This window comes from Entelurus aequoreus, linkage group LG10 (genome assembly GCF_033978785.1).
Source record: "Entelurus aequoreus isolate RoL-2023_Sb linkage group LG10, RoL_Eaeq_v1.1, whole genome shotgun sequence".
Lineage (NCBI taxonomy): Eukaryota > Metazoa > Chordata > Actinopteri > Syngnathiformes > Syngnathidae > Entelurus > Entelurus aequoreus.
Genome location: NC_084740.1, coordinates 9412471 through 9425816, shown reverse-complemented (window position 1 = coordinate 9425816; position 13346 = coordinate 9412471). Strand labels below are relative to the sequence as shown.

The 13346-nt window shown below is 38.5% G+C and overlaps 1 protein-coding gene across 2 annotated transcripts in view; it reads right to left on the bottom strand.

Annotated features, from left to right (window-relative positions):
• The window catches only part of plch1 (phospholipase C, eta 1), a 221712-nt gene that overhangs the window by 173644 nt on the left and 34722 nt on the right, over positions 1-13346 (bottom strand). For both annotated transcript variants that reach the window (XM_062059983.1, XM_062059987.1), the window contains exon 2: positions 5842-5956. In XM_062059983.1, coding sequence (XP_061915967.1) covers positions 5842-5920 — 79 coding nt within the window. In that variant the 5' untranslated portion in view covers positions 5921-5956. The remainder of the gene's footprint in view (positions 1-5841; positions 5957-13346) is intronic.

Here is a 13346-nt window from a genome sequence, read left to right as displayed (position 1 = left end):
AAATCATGGTCCCAATACGGAAAACCATTGCATCTAATACAGAATGTCTCATTTGCACCCCTAGTGGTGAAATCTATCAAAATTAGGGTGGTCCCAAAAAGGAAGGATTTTTCAAATTGACTTTGTGTTGGTTTTAAAAGTGCTCCCCCTCTGGTCAACATATGAAATAACAAGTGTGTGTAAAAATGTGAAGTGCTCCCCCCTCTGGCCAACATACATAATAACAAGTGTGTGAAAGAAATTGAAATGCGCCCCCTTTGGCCAAAATGAATTTTAAAAAATAAAATAAAAATGTATATGGAGACATACTGTAATAACTATAAATAATGAAGAATAAAAACTGATTACAAACAAAAAGTTCCCCCACAAAAAATTTTACTAAAAGCAGTCTTTTTCTCACAGTGTCGACTTTTTTCTTACAAAATTGGGAACAATTTCTCATATTCTTTCTGTAATATTGCAATATTTTCTCGTAAAATTATTACTTTTTTATGTAACATTGTTACTTTTTAATGCAAAAAGGTGACATTTGTCATATAAAATGCTGACTTTTATCACGTTATTGCCAATTTTTTTGTTGTTTTTGTAAAATAGTGACATTTTTAGGAGTAAAATTATGACTTTTGTCATAATTTGTCGTAATTTTTGTCAAAATTATGACTTTTGTCATAATTTTGCCGAATAAAACTCCGATGAGTATTATTATTTTGCCAACATTTTTAAGTTTTCTTAAAAAATTGTGACTTTTGTCGAGTAAAATTACGACTCTTTTCATAAAATTGCCAACATTTTAAGCTTTTCTTGTAAAATTGCGACTTTTATCAAAGTATTGCACAAATTCCAAGTTTTTCTTGTGAAATTGTGACCTTTTTCTTGTGAAATTCCAACTCATTTTTCACAACAAACTTTTTTATACACGCATAGTTTATATATATTATCAATGTTGTAAATACATACCTTTATATATCTAGAAAGGGTGGTCCTAAAGAGGTAGGAATTTTTCAGTGGCCTCAAGAAGGTAACAAATACAAGTGTGTGTGTGTGTGTGTGTGTGTGTATTATTGTGCTTGTGTGTGTGTGTGTGTGTGTGTGTGTGTGTGTGTGTGTGTGTGTGTGTGTGTGTGTGTGTGTGTGTGTGTGTGTATTATTGTGCTTGTGTGTGTGTGTCACAGGCTTTCCACTAATTGACCAATTTAAATGATGGCCTAAACCTCTAACCCTGCACATTTCGTCACCTTGAACCACACACGTCCTCTTTTTCACCGAGTTTATGTGCCACATTTGTCATTCACTCAAGGCTTCACCACAGAACAATTCAAAGAGTAAAGAGGTGAGACGAAGGAAGACATAAAAAGGTCAAAGTAAATCAGCGGCGATGACTGGCGTCAGCGCTGCAACATGTTCTTTGTGTAAAGACAATGTGCTCCATTGTTTCACTGTTCATGGTGAAGGGGAAAAAACACAACAGGCTACCATTAGTATCATGATTGCATCCTTTGTGTGCAGCAAAGCCGTAAGTCGCGTCACAGATTTGTCATGGAATTGTCGCAAAGAGCTGTCACTTTGCAGAGGCACCGCCCAATTTAACATCAGAAATGACAATGTAAGTGTTGATGATGACTATTATTACATGTCTCAATTGGACTTAATAAACAGATGTTCAGGCATAGTAGAGAAGAGTCTCCCTCTACTGTTCATTGCCGTGACGTGCGCTTGTTCATCCTGTGCATGTCTCATTTCATCCCATGAGTAATTGGTATAATTTTAACACACCTGAGCTATGTTGTACTTGCAGCTTAGCTTTGATAATAGGATTTTTAAAATGTTTACAACCTTTGTTTTTTAGTCAGGAATGTAATAAAAATAATAACCATTGCACTGCGTTTAGTCTAAAGATGTCCGATAATGGCTTTTTTGCCAATATCCGATATTCCGATATTGTCCAACTCTTAATTACAGATTCCGATATCAACCGATACCGATATATACAGTCGTGGAATTAACACATTAATTATGCCTAATTTTGTTGTGATGCCCAGCTGGATGCATTAAACAATGTAACTACCATGAATTGATTAACGTGGACCCCGACTTAAACAAGTTGAAAAACTTATTTGGGTGTTATATTGATCATGTTACCATGATCAATTGTACGGAATATGTACTGTACTGTGCAATCTACTAATACAAATTTCAATCAATCAATCAAAAACAAGGTGTAGTACCATTTTTGATTCATTAGTACCGCGATACTATACTAGTACCGGTACGCCGTACAACCCTAGTCAGAGGTATAAGAGAACTCTGCTGTTTTAAAAGGACCTTCTGCAAAAAAGCTAGTCAAATATTATCTCTATGGGAGCCATTTTTAGGAATCTGCTGCAAAAAGTTAGGTCTCTCACAAGTTTTTTGTAGTGAACCGGCCGGCCACCGGTTGAATAAGTCAAATGATGAAAAAGAGAGGACCTAAAATGGAACCTTGAGGAACACGACTACTATAACTAACGTTGAACAAATTACTATGCAGCAACACATTAGTTACATAATTCCCGTTACAAAAAATAATTTTAACTGTCAAAAAGGAGAGGACATAAAGGGGTGCCTAGGTTATGTAAATCACAAGTCGGGACTCGAGTGTTCTATGTTTGAGAGCAAGGTTAAAATGTCAATGCAAGGATGTGCCAATGTGGTTACAGTGGTTCAAGTTCATCAATACAACAGCAGCACTCAGGGCTGCTATGGTGTCATTCTTTGGCCCCCATGGCTCCCACTTAATTTGACCTGCTGAATGCAGTATCTTACAAAAATGAATACATCTCTCACTTTTCAACAGCTATGCTATCAAATATTCCCAACGGACAATACTATAGGAATCAAACTTGGACCAAACTTAAGAGTAGCCAGTGTTAAACTAAATAAGCAGGTAGATTTTCTATCCTCAAAATAGTTAAATAGCTAAAAACACAAATGAGTTCACCTGACAGTGAAGAGATCCAAAGTGTGCATGTTTAGTGCCTTAATCATCTTGGACATGGAGTTCACAAGAGCTGCACACAGTGTGTTGATTTATTTTCATTGGAAAGTAAGTATATAGCAGTGTTTCCCCCAGAAAATGTGTTAGTTAAGGTGGTGTATCTCCAGGGGGAGGGAGGGAGTGGGTGGGTGTAAAGAACAGCGTAACTCGGCCTGTCGCCATCAAGTCTCCATCTCATCGCTGCCACCACAGCCTGGGGGGCAATAGACTACAGACTGTGGTGAAGTAGGCCAGCTTCGTCGCGTGAGGAAGCCTACAATTTTTGGTTGTGTTTTCCGCTCCATATGCTGAATGCCGATATACTATATATATATCTCAATATTTTTTCCGTAAAGTAAAAACAATACACAAAACAGTCCTAGTTACCTGAGATACTAAGTATGTCATTATTATGACTTAGTAAGTCAATATTTTGTCAAAATAATGACCTACTAAGTCAAAATAATGACTTAATAAGTCAAATTAATGACTTACTGTATGTAAGCGTTTGAAAAAAAGAGTTAAAAGTGGGGCCACATGCTGACATATGCTCAACTCATCATGCTTAATTTATTACAGCATTTGGGAAGCCTGTAGTTGATTTGTATTATGTAAATGTTATATTTTTATCAACCTGTGATAGCAGGGACCCTGCCGTTCAAAACTAGGCTGCTACATTACTAACGATTAATGTAACTATAGCTGAAAAAATAGTACAATAACAATAGGAGAGACTATTCATCCCTGAACACCATGGAGTTCATGTAGGCTTTATGATGCAGTTACATTATTATATCAACTATCAGAGACAGCTTCAGGAAACTCTTCATTTAACATAATGTCCTTTTTGCTGCTTCAACACAGCTCAATCAACACAGAAAAAGGTAAAGTGAAATAACTTAGTTGTTAACTGTAGGTCAATAATGCTTGTCTTTCTCTCAGACAGACAGGGCTTTGCTGTCTGTAACACACACGCACACACACACACGCACTCACGCACACACACACACACACACACACACACCGCACAGTGAGCTAATGTTACGCTAAACGCTAATTAGCCTTCACCTCAAGGACTGCGAGGGAGCTGAGCTGCCGCTTATGTTTCTAGAACGTTAACGGGCTCACAGTGATGTTACTAGTAGTTGACTGGGAGGTGTTTATTATCATTTGGGGAGAGTCCGCTGCCTTATGCTCACCTGCAAAACACCTATCTGCTCACCCACACCTGCCTGCCTCTGTCGTGAGCACTGACTCCATGCGCTCTGAATACGCACTGCTGATTGGCTGTTACATGCGCTCTGAATACGCACTGCTGTTTGGCTGTTACATGCGCTCTGAATACGCACTGCTGATTGGCTGTTAGCGCTCTGCGTGTAACCAATCAGATGGTTCTGTGGGTGGGACAATGCTGGGTGCTGCAGAGACGTACTGACAGAGGCAGAGACAGAACTAAGCGGAGCAGCTTGTTAAGACTTTAGTTTAGGCGGTAGCTCTTTGTTGTTAAGGCGGCTGCCTTAACAACAAAGCGCTGCGGGGAAACCCTGTATAATGCTGCACAAGCTGTACACTAAGAATGGGTACCTTTTGTGCATTCAAATGTGCTAATAAATGTTTATTGTGATTTTCTTTTTTTTAATTTATTAAACATTTAACACAGAGCCGTGCTGTGCTGTCCTGTAGCTATTTTGTTTTCTTACACTTCTGTGTCCCATTTGCAAATACTGTACTGTACTGTACAGCATTATATACAGTAGTAGACTCTGTATGCAGTAGCAATGTTCCAAGACGTTTGATGGCAGCAGTGTGTGTTGCCTTGGCCAGGAAGTAGTCTTTGCCATTAAGTTGAATGTGTCAAGTCTTTTGTTTTGTGGAGCCCTACAAAGTGTTTAAAAAAGTGTTGTACTTATTACACACCTGCTGTTTGATTGTAATGTGCATCTTAATTGTAGTTTTCTTTACCAAATTTGAAGGCGTTGAAATGGTCATGTAAAATCCCAATGCTAATCTTTAGCATGTCTAGGGAAAACCTAATGTAAATTGGCATCGAGCAAGTGCATATTTTAAAAGTGTAGCCTTATCATACTGTACTTTTGAGAGCCCTCTTCTTGCTTTGATGGCATGGAAAATTTTAACATTACTCAGAAGCAGTCCGCTTGACTGCTTGTTTCGCAGCCGAGTGCTTGAGCCGATGCCAAGTCTCAATTCCACTGTTGATTGCTATTCTGAATGCTGCTTGGTTTTGAAATTGGAATTGTTTTATTATGGTATTATTGTGTATTATTTTGTTGGACTGATTAATTCAAAAAATAATAATAATAAATAAAAATAAATAAAAAATGAATAAATCACGCATCTCACATGGAGAGAAGAAGTCTGAGTAGGTGTTCCGACAAGTTGGTACTCTTTGACAGCCATTTAGGACCCAAAAATGGCATGAACAACACGAAAAGTAGCTTGGTGTAGTGTACATTTTCCCAAAAAATTTATAAATTAATAAAAAATAAGATGCCAAGTCTGCAACTATAAGTGACGTCACTGAAGGTATCGAAATATGACACCATTCTGGATCAGTACCCAGTACACAGCGAGTACAATTTTAATTTCTAGTATAAGATATACTGTAATAAAAATTGAATGTGAGGCGTGTACTTATTTATGTGAGATGTAGATAGACAAAAATATGTTAAATGTATTGGCAAGAAGTAAAAAAAAAACAAAAAACACTTTTGATCAATTAATCACAGAGCGTAACTTTTTAAGTACAGTTTCTCACTGAATTTCTCATGAGAACACAGGCCGGTTCGCGGGCGACGTCGCCGTTTTACCTTGAAAGACGCTGTTGTCCGTCAGAAAGTGGCGGCGGTACTGCGGCTGCCCCTTCCTGTTCCCCACCCTGGCGCTCATGATGCAGAGGAGGAAGCGGAACAACTGGGGCGACCTCTGAAAAAGAGTGAATACACGTTAATGTGTGGCAAGTAACACATATTTGACTTACATTGACAAACTTATGTAGAAAAACCCGGCTCTCCAAGTACCACCATAATGACCAACATCAAAATGCAGTAGCGTAGTAGGCCTAAGTAATAATTTTTAAAAAAAGGTATAGGTTTTATTTAGAGTAGCACTAAGTGTACAAAAGACTGTCTCTATAACGCTTGTTTTCTTCCTGTCATTGGGTTGCTTGAGCATACTTGCCAACCTTGAGACCTCCGAATTCGGGAGATTGGGGGGGTGGGAGGTGGGCGGGGTCTTGGGGGGGGCGGTGCCAGGGGGCGGGGTTAAGGGGGAGGAGTATATTTATAGCTAGAATTCACTGAAATTAAAGTATTTCTTATTTATATATATATATATATATATATATATATATATATATATATACACAGGTATATATATATATATATATATATATATATATATATATACATCCATTTTCTTATTCCCTTCGGGGTCGCTGGAGCCTATGTCAGCTACAATCGGGCGGAAGGCGGTGTACACCCTGGACAAGTCGCCACGCCATCTCATCGCAGGGCCAACAAAGATAGACAGACAACATTCACATTCACACACTAGGGATATATATATATATATATATATGTATATATATATATATATATATATATATATATATATATACACATATATATATACACATATATATATATATATATATATATATATATACACATATATATATACACATATATATATATATATATATATATATATATATATATATATATATATATATATATATATATATATATATATATATATATATATATATATAGTACAGTGAACAGTAATGAAAACACAGTTGTTCTACTAACTGTACTGTACTTGCTGCTTACTTTTAAAAAAAAATAACACTTACCTTTCACTATTTGAGTAGCTTTTGTTCTGCCATTTGAGTACTGGCATAAACCCAGGAATGTAAGCTCATACGACTTCTTTGTTTGTCTTGTCTTTATTGCACAAGATGTAATTCAACCACACAACAGCTCCAATGTATGTCTATCCCTTTTCCCGGCAAAACTCGAACACCCACTTCCTATTAAAAACGTCACTTCCCTATCTCTCCCGGAAGTCCCGCCCCCCAGTCACAGTCATTGGCTAACACCCCGTAGCCAGCCGCTACAGTATTAACGTGCCGGCTGGACTAAACACACGCTGAGAAATAGCTCTGTGCCTGCCTACTTTATGGGTTATAGATAAACCTATGGATAACAGGGACATATATAATAGTCTCCTTTTCAGGTGAGAGACGACGCTAAAGGCAGTGCCTTTAAGGCACGCCACCAAGATAGTTGTCCGGCTGGAAATCGGGAGATTTTCGGTAGAATGGTTGTCCCGGGAGACTTTCGGGAGAGGCACTGAAATTCGGGAGTCTCCCGGAAAATTCGGGATGATTGGCAAGTATGTGCTTGAGTGTAGTTCACTTTTACGACACTGGAGGGGGCCTTGAACGCATCATTGCATCAGCAAGCCCTGAAAGTTACTGGACTTCAATGACAATTGTTTAATTGGCAGTGTGAGGCAATACAAAGTTACTTTCTATACACTTTAATTTCACTTGCTATGTGCTTAAAACTGTATTGCAACTCCTCATTTTGTCCGTTTTATTGTACTATAATGGCTGTTTGGCATCAAGTCCACGAGCTAACTGCGAGCTGAATATCATGTTTGTAGCATTGGACATGTTTGTTAGCCCCAATTTAGAATTATTGTAGTGATGCTATTTACATTCTATTAATCATTACATTACATAGGGCTGGGATCTTCAAATTCTGTGCATTTATGTACATGTGTATACACCGCTGAGTGATGTCTATTTCAACAGCCCTATTGCAGGATTGTACTTATATTTCATTGCATTGTGGTCACTTTAGTTGATTTATTATGATTATACACTATATTGCCAAAAGTATTTGGCCACCTGCCTTGACTCACATATGAACTTGAAGTGCCATCCCTTTCCTAACTCATAGGGTTCAATATGATGTCGGTCCACCTTTTGCAGCTATTACAGCTTCAACTCTTCTAGGAAGGCTGTCCACAAGGTTGCGGAGTGTGTTTATAGGAATTTTCTACCATTCTTCCAAAAAGCGCATTGGTGAGGTCACACACTGATGTTAGTCGAGAAAGCCTGGCTTTCAGTCTCTGTTCAAATTCATCCCAACGGTGTTCTATCAGGTTCAGGTCAGGACTCTGTGCAGGCCAGTCAAGTTCATCCACACCAGACTCTGTCATCCATGTCTTTATGGACCTTGCTTTGTGCAGTGGTGCACAGTCATGTTGGAAGAGGAAAGGGCCCGCTCCAAACTGTTCCCACAAGGTTGGGAGCATGGAATTGTCCAAAATGTTTTGGTATCCTGGAACATTCAAAGTTCCTTTCACTGGAACTAAGGGGCCAAGCCCAACTCCTGAAAAACAACCCCACACCATAATTCCTCCGCTGACCCCTCTCTGTCAGTTTACGTGGCAGAGTTTGGAGTGTTGTCTTTAGCTTGCTTTCCATTTTTATGTACTCACTGTCCACTGTGTCCAGGTACGTGAAAATGTTTTCCGTGCCATTTGCTGTTTGACGCCGGTATCATGCTAATTAGCTGCCTGAAAGCGGGTGACTCCACTGTAGAAATAGCCTGCATGTCTTCTAGCACATACGCTGCAATGGCTCTATCAATGTTGTCCTGGCTAGCAGTCCCTCCGTTAAAATCCAGCCGCTGTTGCTTAGGTGGAGGTGGAGGTGAAGTGTGTCTCTCTTTACTAGCTTCGTCGAAGCATGTTGCTTTTTTAGGTGTTTCAGCAGATTTGAATTGCTGTTTTGGGCAGTAGATAGGATCTTTGATCCAAGACAGAACCTATATTTAACTAAAATGTTCTTTTCTTTGTGCTCGACAAAAGAAAAGTAGTGAGAATATCTCCATGTTAAGAAACTTGACTGTGGCTCCGCAGTGATGTCTTGTTAGTAAACACAGACATCATAGTCGATTTCCTCAATAATTGGTCAAAAGGCACTCATGTGACTACAGGGCGCCATGACTGCTAATAACTTTAAGCTGTGTTTGCGGCGATTCCTCGTTAGAGTATCGTGTAAAAATTTCCTGTTTTTCAGCTTCACCCGCAGAAATTATGGAAAGCTTTTACATCACTTTCCCCACAACCCAGAAAGAAGACAAGTATGGGAAGTGAAGGTTCGCCGTCAAAACCGGAGAGCCAGCGATTACAGCGTCTTGTGGGAGGTAAACACACGACACAATGTCTGTTTTGTTCAGGAGAGAACACACACAAGCTAATACAAATAATAAAGGAATAAATCAACAAATTAAAGAGATGGTTTGACAAAAAATGACTATATTTGAATCTCAGTAAAACTACAATAATGCAATTCGGTAACAGTAGGAGAGAAAGTCAAACTCAAATACAAATAGACGGACATTTAATGAGTATAAAAAAACACATTTTGGGTGAAATAATAGATGACAAAATGAACTGATGTGGCAAGAAATACGTCAATAATTAGGGATGTCCGATAATATCGGACTGCCGATATTATTGGCCGATATATGCTTTAAAATGTAATATCGTAAAGTATCGGTTTCAAAATTATCGGTATCTGTTTCAAAAAGTAAAATGTATTCCTTTTTAAAACGCCGCTGTGTACACGGACGTAGGGAGAGGTACAGAGCGCCAATAAACCTTAAAGGCACTGCCTTTGCATGCCGGCCCAGTCACATAATATCTACGGCTTTTCACACACACAAGTGAATGCAAAGCATACTTGGTCAACAGCCATACAGTTCACACTGAGGGAGGCCATATAAACAATTTTAACACTGTTACAAATATGCGCCACACTGTGAACCCACACCAAACAAGAATGACAAACACATTTGGGAGAGCATCCGCACCGTAACACAACATAAACACAACAGAACAAATACCCAGAACCCCTTGCAGCACTAACTCTTCCAGGACGCTACAATATACACCCCCCGCTAACATAACATGTAATGGTGGTTCTTTGGTCAAAATGTTGCATAGATTATGTTTTACAGATCATCTTCAAGTCGCTTTCTGACAGTCGTTTCAGGCTGCGCCGTTTTGTCCGTCATCTTTGTTGTAGCGGTGTAGCGCGCAAGGACGGGAGTGGAAGAATTTCAGACTTTACTTCAATCATTAACGGAGCAGCATCTCCTCATCCGTGGTTCACTAGTGCAAAAACAAGGCCGGAAATGTGTCCTGTGAAAAACCGAACGGAACTCTGTAAAAACTAAAGTTCCTTGGGTGAATAATGTAAACTCACTACACCGGTATGTTTTAGCGCTTTCATGGCGAGTTTACTGACAGATATGAGTAAGAACTTTACACTACTTTATATTAGAAATGGCAACAACGGAGGATGAATAACAAGAAGATAGTGAAAAAGAAGAAGCTTATCGACTACGGTGCCGCACGGACTACAAAGGCGGAGGCGCGCAAATTTTCAGGACTTATGCAGATCCCAAATACACATCAACAGGTACCAGAAGGTAAAAAAAGTTGCTTTTGCATAATATTGCGAAACAAAACACCAGATAATGTCTTACCTTATACACACACCATAATAATAATAGTATGTTGAAGCACAGTACAATCCATCAAGCGGTGCGGCTTCATAGCTTACCAAAGTCGTACTAAAACATTTTGATCGATTTTTGAGCACCGTGTGTAATGCTCTATATTTTCAATGGAACATATACAATGTTGGCGTTTACTTGAGTCATATTGCAGTCTACACGTATCTCTTATGTGTGACTGCCATCATATTGCAGTCTACACATATCTCTTATGTGTGACTGCCATCTACTGGTCACACTTGTCATTTCACCATGTACCAAATAAATTAGCTTCGAGGTCGGTAAGCACAACCTAAAGTATTCTGTACATTAGGCGCACCGGGTTATAAGGCGCACTGTCGAGTTTTGAGAAAATGAAAGGATTTTAAGTGCGCCTTATAGTCCGAAAAATACGGTACTCACACAAAAGTCACAATTTCTCTGTGATTGTTGGTCCAAGGACAATGAAGATCTTGGAAATATGAGGTTAATAAGTAATTTTTTGGGCTGTTCTGTGTATTTTTTTACGTTTATTGCGCTGTCAGGTGCGTGTTAGAGTACCTGCTGGTCCCGAAACACTACAGGAATGTAGCGGTAGAGTGCGTCAAATATGGCCGCAAAATTATACTTTCACGAAATAAAAGCATGTTTTATTGTAAGTTTATGACCACTCTAGAACAGGCCAAAAGTTTGGACACATTTTCTCATTCAATGGTTTTTTTTTTATTTTCATGACTATTTACATAGTAGATTGTCACTGAAGGCATCAGAACTATGAATGAACACATGTGGAGTTATGTACTTAACAAAAAAGGTGAAATAACTGAACAAATGTTTTATATTCTAGTTTCTTCAAAATAGCCACCCTTTGCTCTGAGTACTGCTTTGCACACTCTTGGCATTCTTTCGATGAGCTTCAAGAGGTAGTCACCTGAAACGGTTTGATGCTTTTAGTGACAATCTACAATGTAAATAGTCAGGTAAATAAAGAAAACACATTGAAATGAGATGATGTATCCAAACTTTTGGCCTGTAGTACTGTATATATACAGTTGTGGTCAAAAGTTGACATACACTTGTAAAGAACATAATGTCATGGCTGTCTTGGGTTTCCAATATTTTCTACAACTCTTATTTATTTTATTATTGGAGCACATACTTGTTGGTCACAAAAAAACATTCATGAAGTTTGGTTCTTTTATGAATTTATTATGGGTCTACTGAAAATGTGACAATCTGTTGGGTCAAAAGTATACATACAGCAATGTTAATATTTGGTTACATGTCCCTTGGCAAGTTTCACTGCAATAAGGTGCTTTTGGTAGCCATCCACAAGCTTCTGGTTGAATTTTGGACCACTCCTTTTGACAAAATTGGTGAAGTTCAGCTAAATTTGTTTGGTTTTCTGACATGGACTTGTTTCTTCAGCATTGTCCACACGTTTAAGTCAGGACTTTGGGAAGGCCATTCTAAAACCTTAATTCTAGCCTGATTTAGCCATTCCTTTACCACTTTTGACGTGTGTTTGGGGTCATTGTCCTGTTGGAACACCCAACTGCGCCCAAGACTGTCATGATCCGTGGTCCGGATCATGTTTTGTTTAGTTATGTTCTGTTAGTTTTGGACTCCCTGAGTTCCTGTTTTGTGCACTTCGGGGGTTTGTTTTGGTTACCATGGGTACTCAGTGTTTCCCATAAACTGCCAAGATACCTGTGGCGGTTGGGGTGTGGCTAGGGGCGTGGTCACCATGACATCATCGAGTAATTTGCATAATTTACTACAATGATATGATTTTCTCTAAAAAGGCTAAAAAAATTTATACTTACTAATTAATAATAACAGTTTTGTTTTAAACGTCCGTCCATCCATCCATCCATCCATTTTACAATATAATTACAACACTTTATGTACATATTTATATACAGATTTGAACAATAAGTTATTCACTGAAATATATTTATTAATTGTGGTTCTTACTAAAAAATATATCTTATAAAATATAAAAGCTAAAATGTCTCTTAAAGCTCTGCCCCTTTAGTTAGTGCATACTAAATCATTTAACTTTAGCCTACTACTACAACCATATTATTTACCAGCAACATAAAGTGACACAGAGGCAGAGGTGTCCTGCCACAGTCAGTAACAAATAAACAGAAAACAGTAGTGGTCAAATACAAATAAGGCAACAATAGAAGTATCCTACACTTCTCTTTTGTAAAGTAAATCTGAACAGCCTATATGGGCATCTACATCAACTATATGATTTGCCTAAAAAGCTGGACAGGACCAAAAAAAAAAAAAAAAAATTATTTTTTTATTTTTATTTATTTGTGGCGGACGTAATTCTTTCGTGGCGGGCCGCCACAAATAAATGAAAGTGTGGGAAAAAACTGGTACTAATTGGTTTCACCTGCCTCTGATTAGTGTTCGGCACGTTCACCTGCTGTTGAGCACTAATCAGAGAGCTATTTATTCACGTTGCTCACCACACTCAGTTTGGTTTCATTGTTTGCGGTTTGCAACAAGTGACATTGGTTTATTTCTGTTCTCGATTCCCGATTCCTGTCCTAAGTTGTTGCCTAACATTCCCGTGTGAGCTTCACGCTTTTCTTTTGTTTGTTTCCTGTCTTTTGGTATTGTGTACGATTTATAGATTAAATCATGTTCCTACCTTCACACCTTCGTCCAGAGTTGTCCGTTCTGCATTCTCGGGAGAACGACCCCGCAGTGAGCTG